Consider the following 18,689-nt stretch of genomic DNA (forward strand, 5'->3'; position numbering starts at 1 on the left):
CATCAACCAAATCAGCGAGTCTAATCACCCGATCCCGTTAATCGCCTTTTATGACAAGCATAGTCACCTTTTACGGCAAGCATGGGTTGCTGAAGACCTATTCCCCGGAATCTTCACGGGTCTCGTGGTGGTTTGAAGAGTATTATTACAGATGCACTGTATTCAGTTGGTGATGCTGGGAGGGTCAGTTGGCCTTTAATGAAAGCACATGATCAGTAGACCAGATTGGCACAATCCTGCCTGTATGTGTATATTAGATGTCATGTGGGCTGTTTTTTTGCATTGTAAAATCATGGCCACTACAAGCAAAAAAACATAAGTTGTTGTAGGTATCCTGCTACATGTTTTTGCTGGTTTTGACTCGTGTTAGTTTGAGAGTTAGCTACTCCAGATCTGGCTACAAAAGGCTTGGATATATAATGACATCACTTTGTGATATCGTTTATAAGGACGAAGAAGACAGTGGAACTTGAACGAAAGTGCATTTAGTGAGTTTATAAGAGTGGAAATGCAAAACAACCCCTAAACTAATAAATAATGTCTTATAAAAACTAAAAAAATAATAATTAGTCCTTCTTTCTAAACCCCAATCCCCTTTTTTTTTATTAGAGTACCTCTTATGTTTGTTTTTTTATGTTGACAAATTTAATGGTGTGCAACAAATTGTAACCTAAGGCCAAAGGTGCCAAATAATATGATGAAAACGAAATATTGGTGTCAAGTTAAAAAATCAACAGTTGCGACAGTACAATATTGAATGCTGCATATATTTTGTATGCCCTACATTGTTCATACAAGGCCCCATGTTTCTCAAGGTCTGGGGGGGCAGTCGGGTAACCTAGTGGTTAAAGCGTTCGCTTGTCATGCCGAAGACCCGGGTTCGATTCCCGACATGAGTACAATGTGTGAAGCTCATTTCTGGTGTCCCACCGCCGTGATATTGCTGGAATATTGCTAAAAGCGGCGTCAAACCATACTCACTCACTCACTCAAGGCCTGAGGGTCTTTGGCCCCCCTAAGAAAATATACAAGGTCGTCACTGTATGATTATCATGTTGTACGATGAAGTCGCAGGAATATTTGCCTCCAATGAAGACACAAAGTTCTTGTTGTTTTCAGATAATCAGAAATTCGACAGCAGCTCAAATCCATTTGCGAGTTTTCAGGATGGCAATTACTATTTCTCTCCGCCAGTCCCGCGGAAAGACACAAAGAATTTCCCATGTCCAAATTGTGAGAAAGTGTTCGCCTGCAGCAGCGCCCGATGGAATCATGTGAATGCCATCCATAAGAACAAAGTGTATAACTGTGTGTGTGGGAAGGTGTACAGCTATCAGCAGAGCTATCTCCGACACAAGAAGTCCTGTGCCATGTGTATTTAGACTGGGGTCAGCATCAGTCTCAGTTTCAAAATGAACCGCAGGGCTCAATTTAAGGAACTTGATTTAACTTGCACTAGGTGCATGTTGACATGAAAACCTAGTGGCACCAAACAAAAGACTGGCGTCAGCATCAGTCTCAGTTTCAATATGAACCACACGGCTCGATTTAAGGAACTTGATTTAACCTGCACCAGTTGCATGTTGACATGAAAACCAAGTGGCACCAAACAAAACCAGGCTGCACCTTGGTCCCATAAATTTATCAAAGTTGAAACAGGCCGGTCTGCTGCCAGTGTCACATAGATTTATGTCACATTGCTGTGTTCCTACTAACAGTTTCAGTCCACTAGTCCTTATGATGATAGCATATAGCAAAACCTTTAACATGGCAAATTCTACTAGTCCTTAGGATACCTTTACTATTGGGCGGTTTGGTAGGGACTGTAGGACTCTGGGAACATGTGCACATAATCTTGAAGTACCCACTGTTTGACTTGAAGTACCCACTGTTTGATGTCAAACCTAAGAAAGCATGACAAATACACACAACACAGATTAGTGATGTAGTATTGTAAGTGAACTTCAGAGGTATTGAGTGGGCTCAAAGATCAATTTTGTTTGGACAAGTAAGGGTTAGTCTGACACAAAATTATTTATTTCTCACATGCACTTGGTGCGTAAATATAAGTGATATTTTAATAACAGGTTGCGAAATCGAGCCCTGACTCGTATCCAGTCAGGACATTTTGACCTTCATTTGGTCTTCATATATCCATCCCCAATGTCAGTACTTTGAGCTGTTCGGAAGGAATTAATGCCCTTCACATACCAACATAACATAAGGGATGATTTGAGAGTGTCATAAGCGGCATTTGTGACCCTCGATGATACCTTCCAACCTAAAACCAAGGCTGGATAAGGGTAACTGAAACAAATTTTCAAAGTTCTTAGCTATCGGCCCACAGCCGATGACGACTGAAGAATGAGTATTGTAAAATGGATACGGCCATCGAGGTTGGATGTATGGATACTTACTAGAATGTTTCAGCTCAAAAATTAACACAAACATTTAGTGCATAGTAAGTAGATGTACAGTAAATTACGTTAATAACGAACTGATGGATATAACTTACTGTTTGTCTGGTCCTGGCCATTTGCTGTATATTTTTTCATATAAAATTGATGGATATAACGAACATGCTTATATCAAAACAACGGATATAGCAAACTCAAATTATGGTCCCTTGTGTCTAATGGTCGAAATGCGTATGATGAACGATGGATATGACGAACTAAAATTAGTTGTCCCTTTGAGTTTGTTATAACCGTACTTTACTGTAGTTAGTTCATATAGTGTTCCAACAGACACTGAATTCAACAGACAACTGGGGCGGTCGGGTAGCCTAGTGGTTAAAGCGTTCGCTCGTCACGCCGAAGACCCGGGTTCGATTCCCGACATGGATACAATGTGTGAAGCCCATTTCTGGTGTCCCCTGCCGTGATATTGCTGGAATATTGCTAAAAGCGGTGTTAAACCATACTCACTCACGCACTCAACAGACAACCGTGATACGAGAGGTTCATGTGACAGATATGTACAGCAACTACATTGAATATAATATGTATAATGTTTCAATCTGTATGTTATGATAATCATGTTTAATTGAAGATTGTGTTAATTTCTTACATGATCTGTATCCAATAATGAAATAAAGTGAGGTGTTGCAAATGTTAAGTTAATATTTGTGCCCTGAACCATTTCAAAATTCATTTGCGATTATATGTAAAACGTACATGGTATCTGTCCATTAAAGGCTGTGACATAATGGTTTTGAAATTGACCCTTGTGCTTTGGTTGATAAGGATCCTGCTGTTTTTGTACTTGAAAATCACTGTGGTACTGAAGGATTCCACCTTAGAAAGAAGGGCAGTCGGGTAGCTTAGTGGTTAGTGTGTCGCTCGTCACGCTGAAGACCTGGGTTCGATTCTCCGACATGGGTACAATGTGTGAAGCCCATTTCTGGTGTCCCCCCTGTCGTTGTGTTGCTGGAATATTGCTTCAAGCAGTGTAAAACCATACTCACTCACCACAGAAAGATGGATGAAAGGTGTTGCTTCGTTGGGTTTATTACTTAGAACAGATATGTGTTGAGAGTTGATAACTGCTTTATCACCTCCCTTTGTCACATTGACAATGTACACATAGAATTCTAAGGTGTGGAATGAGAATACCTCCTCTTTGTCCAGACAGACCAAGCTTGAAACAGAATTTGACCAAATCTAGAGTTTATACAGCTAAATCTGTAAACAATTAATCCTTATGAAGGTTATCTGTAGTGATGGAAGACTTTTTTCAGTCTGAAAGATGTCGATGTTTCATTTCTGTCCCTTTGTTGATGACGAACGTATGCATGGGAAAATCAACTTGGCAACTAATTATACCAGATTGGTACAGCAAAACATTGGAAAGATTGAGTGGAAGCCTCGGTGTCTGAGTAGGTTAGATCACTGACTTGGTTCCTCACTCTGGCGGTGTGGGTTTGAATCCCGAATCTGACTCAACCCAAAAAAGTATGAGAATCTGCACTTTACTAAGAAAGTGTTATCCCAAATATAACATTTGTTACATTGAAAATATTGATTTGTTCCAAATTGTTCTTTTTTCGTTCAGTTGGAAACTTACTTCACCAGGTCTGATTGTGTTCTAGCTGTGTAGAATAAGGTACTTAAATTATGTCAGCAGATTAGAAAATGGCTTTTTGTTACTTTCAGGTATTCGATCTTTGGTTCAGCAAGTTCAGCAGGCCTATGTTCAGCAAGCTTTTGTCCCGAAAATTTCAGTTGGTCGAAGTCGTTGTTTTGAGTCTGGGAAGCGTAACTTCCCTTGTCCTCACTGCGAGAAGGTGTTTGCCTGTCATAGTGCACGGTGGAACCACACGAACGCCATACACAAGCACATTGTGTACCCCTGTGTGTGCGGCAAGGTGTACAACTACCAGCAGAACTATCTACGCCATAAGAAAACTTGCTCCATGGCTTCTTGAGGATATTTGTTTGGGGCAGATTCTTGTTAGGTGTGTTTATTCAATACAAGAGACCATGGCGAGGTTTTACAATTAACTGCACTGAGTTGTGTCCCTTAGCCGTGTTAAGATTCAGTGACGCCTAAAGAAATCGTGCTCCTTGTCTTCTTGAGGATATTTGTTTTGGGCAGATTCTTCTGTTAGGTGTGGTTATTCAATACAAGAGACCATGGCGAGGTTTTACAATTAACTGCACTGAGTTGTGTCCTTTAGCCGTGTTAAGATTCAGTGATGACGAAAGAAGCCATGTTCCATGTCTCCTTGAGGACATTTGTTTGAGGCAGGCTCTTCTATTGAGCTGTGGTTTGTCCTTCAGCGCATGTGAGCATGGCAGCCTGTGGTCTAAGCTGCTACAGCTCACAATGAAGAGTTGAGTCACTTAGTCATGTGGAGAATCACTGCTTGTGGATCCCAGGTTCGCCTCAGATCCTGCAGAGTTCATGTGAGTCATGGAAACCTGGGAATGTTTTGAGTTTCCCAGGCCTGAAATTGTCTCAGATGTTTTCCACTTCGGTGAAACCCACAAGCACGGGTATGGTGCTTACAAACCTAGAAACAATCGGGGCGAACCTGGATTCGAAACCCAGAATCATAAGTTTCTGGTGTGCCCAAGTGACGCAACTCTGCACAGTGAATATATATCGCGGCGCCTTAGACGACTGGGCCACCCGTGCCCCCTCCTGTGTTATTGTGTGGCTTTACAAATTCATCAATTTGTACAATAAAGAATAAATCGTGAGCTGTTTCAAGGTCAAAGGCTTTGTGTTTACATGACAGTGAAAGTCTTCCGGTGTTTGCTCAATTGTTTAACCTGAATTGTTCAGATGTTGTGATGTCCGGGAATGCTGTTGAAGCAAGGGGAAGGACAAAGTTGTGGACATATGGTATAATTTCATGTATGACCTTCTATTTCTTTGCAATATAGCCCTTCAGAATCTGCAACACATGAAAAAGGACGCAGTTTACATCTGAAAAATGACTTTCTTAATTAGTTTTGCTGTTGTGTAGCATGTTTGTTTACGGAGCATTTTACCGTCATGGTGACATTGTGTCTGCTGCAGTATCAGAGTAACAGGAGACGTACTTTGAGAGCTCATGTTTGAGATGTGTTTTTGTGTAGACATTACTGCTCATTTGTAGTGCGAGAAATGGCACCTTTTCATTGGTCTAATTTTTCCCTTTCAAGACGCTAAAGAAACTTTTATTGTTGTTGGATAAATGGATAACTGAATGTGTCCTAATGTTCCAAAAGCTGTTTAATTTGACAAGTTAGAAGAATAGCTTTTGTCAGGGAAGAATGTTTTGATTTCTTTTATCTTCAAACTTTATTGTTTTGCTAAGGTGCAGTGTTTGAAATTATTTTAAAACCAAACAAGACAAAAGGGCACGTGAAAGACCCGCATTCAGACTTCGTAATATTGAAAAATCGCAAAAAATCAAAGACAAATCGCATCTTGATTCAGTTGAAATAATGCAAACAATAACTTGAGAATCTATGAGAAGTTATAATAAACTGAATACGTAAGTAGTCTTAAAATTATCTGCCAGGCAGTCGGGATGGTGGAGGTAAATTTCATGCAGTTCAACAGGAAACTTACCAGCCACTGGCAGGCAGGCAGGCAGGCAGGCAGTTATTTCAGACTGCTTAGATGGCAAGTCAAATATTTTGTACTGAGTTTGCCTGAACTGTGATCCGTATTGATGTATATTTCTCCTTTCACCTTTGATCATGTTGATTGAAATGAGGATTAAAATATTATGTTCAACATCAAGAAATATGTGTGTTGTTTTTAGAGGCTTAGAGACTCTGTTTTTCTTTATTTCAGATGTTCATGGTTTGGCTCGAGAGACACTCCTCCAAGGAGCAAACCGTAGCAAGCTAAGACAAACAGAGGCCTCTAAGAAATGCTTTCCTTGTCCAAAATGTACCAAAGTGTTTGCCTTTAGCAGTGCAAGACAGAGACATGTGAATGCCATACATGAAAATATGGTTTACAGCTGTGTGTGTGGGAAACAGTACAATTACCAACAGAGTTATGGCCGCCACAGAAAGACTTGTCCCATGGCATCAAATCCTTATACTAACTTCTCCATGTCGAATATTCACCTCCTACAAAAGAAATAATGACATCACAGACTATTTCTGAATGGTTTGAATTCAGATTCTCTATATTTATCAGTGCTGTTCAGGTGATAATTTGTTTCTTGTGCTCTAGTTCATGTCCTCAAATAACATTTCCAAGTTCGTCCAGACTGATACTTTCTTACACACAATCCAAAGACAGCATGCCCATGCAGATTCTGTGTGGTTGCTTGCTTATCAGGTTCTGATTTCTTTCGTTAAGGGGGGTGGTTGGGTAGCCTAGTGGTTAAAGCGTCCGCTTGTCACGCCAAAGACCCGGGTTCGATTCCCGACATGGGTACAATGTTTGAAGCCCATTTCTGGTGTCCCCCGCCGTGATATTGCTGGAATATTGCTAAGAGCAGCGTAAAACCATACTCACTCATTCACTCTTTGGTTAAGGCAGACCACCTTCGTGGTCTAGTGGGTAGTGGTCTGCCAGGGGAGTGGAAGGTATAAGTTCGATTCCCCAGTTGTGTCATACCGAAAGATGTTAAAAGTTGTCACTTCTTGTTACACTGCTGGCGATCAGCATTCAGGGAATAAAACAAGGACTGGTCAGTGAATATTGAATTTCCTCTCAATACAATTTTTTTTTTATAGGTCAGTTATTATAAAAAATGATGACTTGATTTGCAGATAGTTCATTGCCTTTTGATGCTTCCATGTTGTTATCTGTGGCTCCTGATCCGTGTATGATCCGTGTCTCAAAATACAGCTGGACAGGTTGGCTCTGGTCTAACCTTAATAGTTACTCGCCAGTTTAAAATTACGCTACATTCAATATGCGATGTTTTATTCATCGTCTCCGTAATGTTAAACATGGGTAGTCAAAGTATCACAGCTTTTGATTGGTTGATATTTTTTCGCTGTACACAAGGTTACTGTGACAACTGTCACTCAAACAAGATGAAGGGGGATAACTCTGATCTCTGTAAATGTGACCTGTAAAAGAATATCCACAAATTAAACATAGATAGAAAACAGCTGTTTGGTTGAACTGAGGTTAATTTGTGCTATGTCACGTGACTTCCATTGACTCGGAAAAAGCCTGCTGCTTTTTGCATTGAAGCGATGTATCAGGATTTATTCTGCCCTTCAGAAATCCACTTGCACCTTGTATTGCTCGAGGCGGGGTATAAGAGATTTTTTCTCCCACTGAGAAATGTGTTACCTCCAAGTCGGGTTATACAGTATTTTATCAAGATCACGTGGATAAATCTGATCTCATCATTCTGACATTGAGGTATGATAATGAAGATTAATATAGTTCAACGTAAATAAATATTTATGTTGCTTGTAGAGGCTTAGAGACTCTGTTTTTCTGTATTTCAGATGTACATGGTTTGGCTCGAGAGACTATCTTCCAAGGAGCAAACCGTAGCAAGCTAATACAAACAGAGGCCTCTAAGAAATGCTTCCCTTGTTCAAAGTGTAACAAAGTGTTTGCTTTTAGTGGGACAAGACGAAGACATGTGAGAGCAAAACATGAACATTTTATTCATAGGTGTGTGTGTGGGAAACAGTACAATTACCAACAGAGTTATGGCCGCCACAGAAAGACTTGTCCCATGGCATCACTTCTAGCAAACCCTTGAACAAACTTCTTGTCAGATGTAGAACTCTTACAGAAAAAAATAATGACCTCACTGTTGAAAGAACTTTTCCCTCACTAATTTTTCATGGGTTTGATTTCAGATTCTCTGAAGTGTATCATTGTATGAAGTGAGCTGGATTTGTTCTGCTTTGAACAGTTTCATTAATATCCCTGTGGGTCAGTTTGGTTTTGCAAACAAGTTCAAAGTGGCACAGGTTGTGGACACTTCAATTTTAAAACCCACTGTGTGATGTTGACATTCCTAGGTTCAGAGTGTGGAAATTGAAGACATGACAAGATGTTCCTGGCTTCGCAAAGGGACACAACTCATCACAGATTTAAGGGTGTTGAGATCATTGAGCTAGCATGCCACTGAAGTGAAAGCAATACTCAGTGCCATTGATATGAAATGTACAATAGCTGATATAATGCAACAAATATAAACAGTTCATTAAAACCGTATTCCTAAATGTTACCCGAAGGAATATGGTTGCAGCCTCATATGTTATTTTATGATATATTACACTATGGTATCACTACAGCTCTTCTCAGCAAACATTCTACAAGTGAACACAGATTGGCAAACCATAGAAAAGTGAGGCTTCTTTGTTAACACCAAGGATACCCACATGGGCACAATGTGTGAAGCCCATTTCTAGTGTCCCCTGCTGTGATGTTGCTGGAATATTGCTCAAAGGCGTAAAACCATACTCAAGGCAAGCTATCTTCAATATTCAGAGGTCACTCTAAAGCACTGTGATTCCAACAGTCTAATCAGCACTGACCCTGCCTGGTGCTTTAGTAGGATGCTTAGTGCTTGTGTTTCAGTCACTTTCCTCATCAGTACTGGACAGATCATGATTGGCTTCTTGTGCTCTGGCTCATGTCCTCAAATAACACCCCGTGAAGATTCCGGGGTAGAACAGGTCTTCAGCAACCCATGCTTGCCGTAAAAGGTGACTATGCTTGTCGTAAAAGGCGACCAACGGGGTCGGGTGGTCAGGCTCGCTGATTTGGTTGATTCGTGTTGATCCCAATTGCGTGGATCAATGCTCATGATATTAATCACTGGATTGTCTGGTCCAGACTCGATTATTTACAGACCGCCGTCATATAGCTGGAATATTGCTGAGTGCGGCGTTAAACAACAAACAAACCAACCAACCTCAAATAATATTCCCCTAAGGTTGTCCAGGCTGATACTTTCTTGCACACACATCCCAAAGACACCATGCCCATACAGATTGTGTGGCTGCTTTTTTCGTCAGTTATTTCATCCATGTCACGGCTTTCTCTGGTTGAGGCAACTATCTGTGTGGTCTGATGGATAATGGTCGTCCTGGAGAGTGGCAAGTCGGTGGTTCGATCCCCAGCTGCGTCATACCAAAAGACTTTAAAATATGGTATTTGTTCTTACCCTGCCTGGCTTTCGGCATTGAAGGGCAAAGATAAAGTCTAGTTGGATCGGAGTCTGTATAATGCACAAATATTGAATGTTGCTACGAATGTAGTTCATTGTATAAGATGCTTTCATGTTTAAGTTATCTGTGGCTGCTGAGGCTTGTGGGAAATAGCCCAGCTGCATTTGAGACTATCTTGCCTAAAAAGTTACCAGCCAGTTTCAGGTCTCACAGGCTGAATATTTGACAATTTATTTTTCATCCCCCGTAATGTTTGACGTTTGTCCCCAGTCAACGTTTGTTAAGTTACACACCTTTTGATTAGTTGTAATTCATTGTTCATCAAATCATGTTTGCCATGATTTACCGTGACAATAGTCACTCAAACAAGATGAAGGGGGATAACTCTGATCTTGCTACCTTATTTGGTTTTGATCATGTAGATTGAAATGAGGATAAATATGTCATGTTCAACTTTGTAAAATATTTGTGTTGCTTGTAGAGGCTTAGAGACTCTGTTTTTCTTTATTTCAGATATTCATGGTTTGGCTCGAGAGACACTCCTCCACGGAGCAAACCGTAGGAAGCTAATACAAACAGTGGCCTCTAAGAAATGCTTTCCTTGTCCAAAATGTACCAAGGTGTTTGCTTTCAGCAGGTCAAGACAAAGACATGTGAAAGCCAAACATGAAAATTTGATTTATAGCTGTGTGTGTGGGAAACAGTACAATTACCAACAGAGTTATGGCCGCCACAGAAAGACTTGTCCCATGGTATCGCTTCTAGCAAACCCTTGTACAAACTTCTCCTTGTCGGATGTAGAACTCTTACAAAAAAAATAATGCCTAAAGAACTTTTCCCTCACTATTTTTCAGTGTGTTTGAATTGAGATTCTCCATTGTTTGTTCTTGTTTGTGTTTTGCTTTGAACAGTTTTGTTAATATCACAGTGTTTCATCTTGGTGTTGCAAACCAGTTTACCCGCAATGTGATGCTGATATACCTAGGTTCATAATGTGGAAACTCATGACAAGATGTTCCTGGCATTGCAAAGGGACACAACTCTGCACAGAGATTTGAGGATCTTGTGATCGTTTGGCCAGCATACCACTGACTTTAAGTTAATATGTGACACTGCTCCATGACATTGCTGTGAATCTTGGTTTCGACATTAAACCCCTTTGAATCTCACCACACCTCACCTCTAAGATCGAGGCACATCTGCTTGTGAAAGCAGTCAGTGATTATTGAATTTCCTCTGAGTATGAGTTCTAAATGAGCAATGATCGCATGCTATTTAGATAGTTCCTTGTCTGTGGTGTTTCCTTGTTGTAGTTATCAGTTTCTGTCGAGTCTTGTCATGTGATGAGATAGGGAATGTTCCTTTATTCCAAAATAATGTTTAGAACCTGAATAGTGTACAAGTTGTAGGCAAGAAAAAGGAAACTAGAATTCAACCATAATTGGTATTGTTAAAAGCGGCCAGAAAAGTGCTTCACTCATTATACACTTGCGAATCTTAGAAGAGGTCTTTGGCGTGACAAACAAATACAAATAGAGCACTCCACTGCCGCTCCTAGCATAATTACCCAATAACCCAAACAAGTCAGTACTTAGCATGCGCGGATCGATGCTCCTGATATCAATCACTGGATTGACTGGTTCAGATTCGACTATTTATAGACCGCGGTCATATAGCTGGAACATTGCTGAGTGAGGTGTTAAACAACAGACAAACAAACATCATTGTTGTGGTGAATCAACGCTTTTGATAAAGTAGTTAAAGAGTTATACACCCACGGGCTATGTCATAAATGTATTCGCAACATTGTCAGTGACAAAAGGGGAGATCAGATGATGGAACCTAAAAGACCTGATCGTTTTCAAGATCAACAACATAATTATCAAGTTTAAGCTCCATCAATGTGGGTTGACTTGTTTCAACTTCAGAAATACAGGTTTCATCCTTGATCTGAATGACATGATCAATGAGAACACGGAATATTGCTGAGTGCTGCGTTAAACAAACCAACCAACCAACTTAGCACATGCAGTATTCAGGATTGTTTGGCAGAGGATGTTTAGCCAAATTTGACTGGAATAACAGTTCTGGTATAACATAAATTATCCTTTTTTTGAGGACCTTTCTAATTTTTTACTTGTACATGTAAATAATATGAAAATGAAAGTTGAAATAAAGAAACTATTTCTGTAGCAGTTTTTTTTGTTGGTTTCAGATATGACTGGTTTGGCAACATATTTCCCCCAGGAAAGTCTCCTGCCAGATTATGGAGCACACACTAGCAATCTAAGACCCACCGAAACATCTAAACGTTGCTTTCCCTGCCCCAAATGTACCAAAATGTTTACCGACAGCAGTGCACGCCAGAGACACGTGAATGCTATACACGAAAATTTGGTTTACAACTGTGTTTGTGGACGAAAGTACAATTATCAGCAGAGCTACATTCGCCACAAGAAAACCTGCTCGTTGTATCATGCATCACTGCAGTCCAGATTAAACACCAAATAAAAGTGATCAAATCGCACATGAACAAGAAAAACTGCTCGTTGTATCATGCATCACTGCAGTCCAGATTAAACCCCAAATAAAAGTGATCAAATCGCACATGAACAAGAAAACCTGCTCGTTGTATCATGCATCACTGCAGTCCAGATTAAACCCCAAATGAAAGTGATCAAATCGAACATGAACAAGAAAAACTGAACATCATTTTTCTGTGCCAAAAACTTCAGGGTCCACAAGCCTGAACTTGGCTCTGAGCCATTTCAATACATTTTGGTGTTATCACATGGAGTTTCATTAGCTGATCTTACTTGAGTGAAAATAATTTTACGAAACTCAGGCTTTGGAATAGTGGCTAATGTCGGGAACTATTTAGAAATTGTCAAATACAGTGGTTGTTAGGAGATGTTTCTTCCAAAACGTTTAGATAACATGGGACATTTGAACAAAGACATAGGAGCTGTCTTGAGATGGACAAATTCAGTTGTACAATGTTGCCCCAAAACTTTCACTCGAAGTGATTTGTAGTTACTAGATTGTCTTCCAGAAGGTATTGATGCTTTGTGATTGTGTGATCAGAGGGTTAAAGAGGGCAGTAGGTCAGCTTATGACCCAACTCAAGCTTCCCATGAGGATTCCAGGTTAAAATTGGTGGCCAGCAACGTATGCTGGTCGTAAGAGGCAACCAATGGATCGGGTGGTCAGGCTGGTGACTTGGTTGATAGCGTGTCATTGTGCCCTGTTGGTGGGGATTGTCTGGTCCAGACTTAATTATTTCACGGCCACTGTCATAAAGATGGAATATTGCTGAGTGCTGCATTAAACCCCAAACAAACAGTAACAAAAATCGAGACAGACACTTCAACGGCTTGTTTAGCACAAATTGAAGTCAGCAAAGCTGCAGACGTTGAACTCATGGAGTTGTATTGATGGTCAATGGTTCTTGTGTTCATACTAGGTGAAAGGAAGTCAATAGCCATCAAAGTTTTTAGTTCATATTCTCACATGTTGTGAGTGTTGAGTTTCGTGACCTTGAAACACTCAAGTTTCAATGAGTCTTGTGTGTGTGGTGTTTTGTGACCTGAAACAATCAATTTTCAACGAGTCTTGTTTTTATGGTATTTCGTGACCTTGAAACACTCAAGTTTCAATGAGTCTTGTGTTTCGTGACCTTGGAACAATCAATTTTCAATGAGTCTTGTGTTTATGGTATTTCGTGACCTTGAAACACTCAAGTTTCAATGAGGCTTGTGTTTCGTGACCTTGGAACAATCAATTTTAAACGAGTCTTGTGTTTATGGTATTTCGTGACCTTGAAACACTCAAGTTTCAATGAGTCTTGTGTGTGGTGTTTTGTGACCTTGGAACACTTTCATATCACAGTGAGTCTCCTGTGTGGCAAGATTCTAGTGTGGTGCAAAGATCAAGGAAACACTGATGGTGAAGGCCATACAAGAAAAGTGAAGTAACACTGTCTTCATTGTCATCTGTTGTGTGTGTGTGTAAGTTCTTGTTTTACCCATAGATCAATGGAATTGGGATGTTCATGCAAGGAAAGCGAAGTAACTCTTGGCATCCATTGTCATCAGTGCATAATGACTGCATGTATATATCCTCACATCAACAAACTTGGACGACCATGGAAGCAACTGAACACTGCTGTGAGATCACTGTGAATGTGCATGACCGTAAATGACCAGCAACAGTTAGCAAATTCTTTTGGAGATCACATTGCCCAGGAGTCCCCTGATCCACCTTAAACTTTCCCAAACAGAATACTGTAGGTAGTTGTCCTTGGTTCAGGTCGACCGTGATTGTGTTATGATCACATCACCTATGTTCATCCAAACAATTAAACGTTCTTTCTTTCTTACAATGAAACTGATTTGGGGGGGAAAGTTACATGTAGACTGAATCTCACAGAGGATGTTGGATTACCCTGATGTACGAATAGAAATCAGCTATAGCAGGCTGAGGAACAGAGGCCATGCTTGATCAAGATTCCTTGACCAAATGCTCTTTGCTTAATTCCCTTGCAGTATGTTGTACATTGTTTTTGTTTGACATATTCTGTTCTGATAACGAGATAGTGGACAAGTACAATTTTTTCCTGCTTTCAGGTTTGGGCACATTTGTAGAGGCTGAGCAAGAGGGTCCACGGCAGGGCTTTTTAACACACAGGACTGAACGTAGACCTCAGAGACGATCTGATCCAAAGAAATCTTTCTCTTGCCCTCAGTGCGACAAATCGTTCACTGCTAGTAGCGCCAGATTAAGACATATCCATGCAATCCATGACAAGCTGTTGTATTATTGCATATGTGGGAAGGTGTACAATTACCAGCAGAATTATCTCCGGCATAAGAAAACATGCTACTTGTGCACAACTGGCAATATGACTGTTTAGATTATGATGTGTCTGGCTCTTCAAGGAACTCTTTTCTCTTGGTGTGATCTCGCTGAAGCTGGAGTAAAACTCAACTCACTCACTGAAGTCATGAAGCAAATATCAGTCATACAAAATGAACATATGCTGACCTCAAATGGGTCTCTTGCATTCGGCAACAGGGAAAGGTTTTCTTTTCGAAATGAAGGGGGATCTTGTGGACCTTGAGGGTTGTTCTTTTATATTTGAGTCTGGTGACTAAATCTTGACCTTTTATTATTGTCAACCACTGCAAATAGTGTGATTTCTGTGATTCTGTTAGTGATGATGAAAAGATTGAGTTTATCGGGCTCATCTGACGTAAAATCAACATATCACATCCGATTTGATCAAAATTATTGCCAATTGAACAAGGTCAGTTTAAAGAGATTTAGAGATAGCTCTTCATGATAACTTGGAGATGAGTTAGGCTTTAGGTGGTTGCTAATTTGGAGATAGCTCTTGCAGAATCTTCTGATAACTTGGAGGTGAGTTAGGCTTTAGGCGGTTGTTAATTTTGTGACAGGGTTCTGTTCCAACAAAGAGTAAAGGCTGTCCTTGGTGTCTCCCTCTATAAATTTTGCTGGAATAATGTGAAAAGTGCCATAAACTGGCTGCTCAGTCCAGTTTTACAAGTGTCCAGTGAACGAGGAGCAAATACCCGGGATAGAGAACTGAGTACAACCTGTGTTGATAGAGGTTACATGTCATTTTCTTGCTCTGGTACTACAATGCTAGGTCTACATGCTGAGTTCCTCCTTGTGAAGGACACACACAGAGAGTCATGTCTGTTATAGGTGTATTTGTTGCTTGTGAAGGATGTTATATAGATAGTGATGTCTGTTTTATGTGATTGATCCATGTAGAGGATCTGCATATCAACTAGCTGGAGTGGCTTTTAATTTCCGTTTTTACGTTGACAAGTTTTCCTGGCCGAATCTGTTGATGGGAAATGAACTGTATCATGGTGTATCGCTAATAGAATGTTTTGTAATATTGACATAATACAATCTTATGTAAATGACCATTTTCAATTAAAAGTTTTAATCATTGCAATCCGTTCGGCTTTTCTTTTGGAGTTCATGAACTAGATTCTTTTTTGTTGATTTCAGATTTTCATGGTTTGGGAACATACTCTGGAGTTCCTCAAGACTCATTCCTGCCAGATATTCACTCATACACAACTCAAAATACTGTTCAAAAAAAGAAAAAGAGTTACCCATGTCCGCAATGCAACAAAGTGTTTTCTGTCAATGTGGGGAGGCAGAGGCACATCAATGCCATACACAAGAAACTGGTATATTATTGTGCTTGTGGGAAGGTCTACAATTATGAACAGAATTATCTCACTCATAAGAAGTCGTGTTACATGTGTCATATTGAAAATACTGCTGCATATTGAAGTGGAAATCTCCCTCTTTGAATTTAGTATGAATTGGAGATCTTACATGGGATTTGGGGCACGGGTGGCCCAGTCGTCTAAGGCGCCGCGATTCGCTGTGCAGAGTTGCGTCCCTTGGTTCGAATCCGGGTCGCCCCGTTTGTGTTTCTAGGTTTGTCAGCACCATACCCGTGCTCGTGGGTTTTGCTGAAGTGGTAAACATCTGAGACCTGCTTCACTTCGGGCTTTCCTCCCACATTAAGCTCACAGGCTGCGATATAACTTGAATACTGTTAGAAGCGACGTTAAACCCAACTCACTCACTCACTCACTCACTCACTCACTCACGGGATCTGCCACACTGGAGTTATAGCTGGCACAGTGTTGATGTGGAACTGGTAGTTTTATGTGTTCAGCGAATTTACATGGAAAATCCCAACAAAGATTTCACATTCCTTGAACAAACATACATTTTCCCAACTGCCAGAGGTTTCATTTGCAAACCCATTGGGCAGTAAGGGTATCAGTACGATTGCCATGAGACTGTAGCTGACCTGAGATATAGAAACTGTCTTACCATCCCAATGTATGGTTGCATTATGCAGTGTTAGAAATTGGCACATGTCCTATAGTCCTTGCCAAACTGCCTAATAGTTAAGGTGTCATAAGGACTAGTATACCCGTGAAGATCCGGGTAGAATAGGTCTTCAGCAACCCATGCTTGCCTCCGTAAAAGGCGACTATGCTTATTGTAAGAGGCGACTAACGGGTTCGGGTGGTCAGGCTCACTGACTTGGTTGATGTATGTCATCAGTCCCAATTGCGTGAATCGATGCTCATGTCAATCACTGGATTGTCTGGTCCAGACTTGATTATTTACAGACCGCTGTCATAAATCTGGAATATTACTGAGTGCGGCGTTAGACAACAAACCAACCAAAAAATTTGCCCTTTTTAAGGGATATATGTTAACATTATAAGGACTAAAAATGTTACTTTCTACCACTGCCATACAGAACTCTGCATAATCTGGGTATTTGTGTAGAATATGCAAAACAAATCCCTACTTCTTCACTTATTTTGACTTGTTTACAAATATGCATGAAAAAATAAGAAAATACATGATTGTATAACACCAGTGTTGCCTTTTCAACTTGGATACCTGTATTTATTTACATACTTCCACATACATAATCTCTACTGCAATGAATAAGGCCATGTCTCGCTGATTGTTAAGTTCTCACCAACAAAAGAAACGTGAATACCATACATGTTGGTTAATATATGAAGAATTAATCATATTCAAAAGATGGTAGATTGGTTCGATGCATTGGTTTGATGTAGATTGGTTTCAACGGCCATACTGGTATGTTGTGTGAATTGACGCTCATGAACACATCACATGTGATGCCAAGGACCTATGACTGGAGGTGCACCATTTAATTTGTGCAGGATTAGCGTGTAAAGTTTTGAAATCACGTGCAGCATATCGTGATAAGAATAAAGACATGCTTTGGTTACACTTCACTGATTGTTAGTTTTTTCATTAAGTGGGACACATTTGAAACATCTCTTCTTGACGTACACACTTCCAGAGATCCAGATAAGCTGCGTATCTGCGTAAAAAACGCATCAGAAATGCAGAAATACGCAATAAAATAATATCCCAAGTGTATCAAATACGCAACAAACATTACAGATACGCTACAAAAATAAAACTTGTGCGTATATTCAAAATATTGTGAAGTAACCCAGCGTATTCGATTGGCAAATCAGCAACTTATTTTGAAATTATAAACGGGCATTCCGTCAACCTTGCCAAACTCCACGATGACAGTTACATCATGATCATTTGCCATCACACTTTCTTGTGGAAGTATCGTGGTATTTTTGAGTCCTATAAAGCTCTCGAACCCACACAGCACCAGTTTGCAGGGACTAGATGAATAGTGTTTTTAAATATTTAACTTAAATACCCACATGTGTGAAAATTAGTGGGTAACAGAAATTTGAATACCCAGATAGAATAGCTGATACGCAGTGATTTTAAAATGCATGGGTAAAATACCCACAACACCAAAAGCTTATCTGGAGCTCTGACTTCTCTGTCTCAATGGTTGCATTTCTTTTGGGGAATGCGTCCCCAAAAGAATGCGACCACTGACCCCTAGCCTAAAAATGCAGCACCCCCTCTCTCAAGAATCAGTGGATCTATATGTAAAGAAAATGTCTTCTGTCGGGTATACAGGAGAATCCTCACCTTAATCCAACCTGACCTTAATCCAATCACACATTAAATAGCACCGCTTATTACCGCTGAGTAGAGTGCTTCCGCTAAAACAATACATAGTGTTTTCCAAAGAATGACATATACTTTTTGTGTTTATTCTGTTAACTGGCATTAAGGAAGTTCACTGGAAATACAATAAAACTGAACCACTCAAGTTAAATCTTTCGTCTCCAATTTTGGGGAATAAATAACGTGACTTAAATAGTATGATAACATAAGTGAGTAGAACTCTTGTCTTGGCCCCAGCGCTGACAATTCACAGGATGTAATGAGTGCTTGAATGACATTGTTTATATACTTGTTACAAGTGCTGCTCAATAAACAGTTATGTTGAATACATAGTTTGTTTTTAGCGTACGTCGAAGTTGGTATTTCTGCTAACCAAAATGTCTTATTGTTGATATAAATGTGATGTTTATTAATGTGAGCAAAGACCACTCACATTTTTCGCATTAAATTCACGCTCGCGTTAATTTCACAATT

The 18,689-nt window shown here is 40.1% G+C and overlaps 1 protein-coding gene across 20 annotated transcripts in view; it reads left to right on the top strand.

Moving 5' to 3' along the window:
• The window catches only part of LOC139447229 (uncharacterized), an 87,026-nt gene that overhangs the window by 15,069 nt on the left and 53,268 nt on the right, over window positions 1-18,689 (top strand). The window contains exon 2 of one of the 20 annotated variants that reach the window (XM_071228481.1): window positions 15,648-16,004. The exons of 14 other annotated variants lie outside the window; for them this stretch is intronic. In XM_071228481.1, the coding sequence (XP_071084582.1) occupies window positions 15,648-15,937 (290 nt within the window). In that variant the 3' untranslated portion in view covers window positions 15,938-16,004. Of the gene's footprint in view, window positions 1-1,119; window positions 1,812-6,291; window positions 6,828-7,922; window positions 8,916-11,820; window positions 12,436-14,230; window positions 15,547-15,647; window positions 16,005-18,689 lie in introns of those variants that run through there. 5 more of the 20 variants (XM_071228483.1, XM_071228480.1, XM_071228485.1 and 2 more) reach the window with 5 other exon arrangements.

Source organism: Haliotis cracherodii, unplaced genomic scaffold (assembly GCF_022045235.1).
Source record: "Haliotis cracherodii isolate W230 unplaced genomic scaffold, xgHalCrac1.p SCAF_7, whole genome shotgun sequence".
Classification (NCBI taxonomy): domain Eukaryota; kingdom Metazoa; phylum Mollusca; class Gastropoda; order Lepetellida; family Haliotidae; genus Haliotis; species Haliotis cracherodii.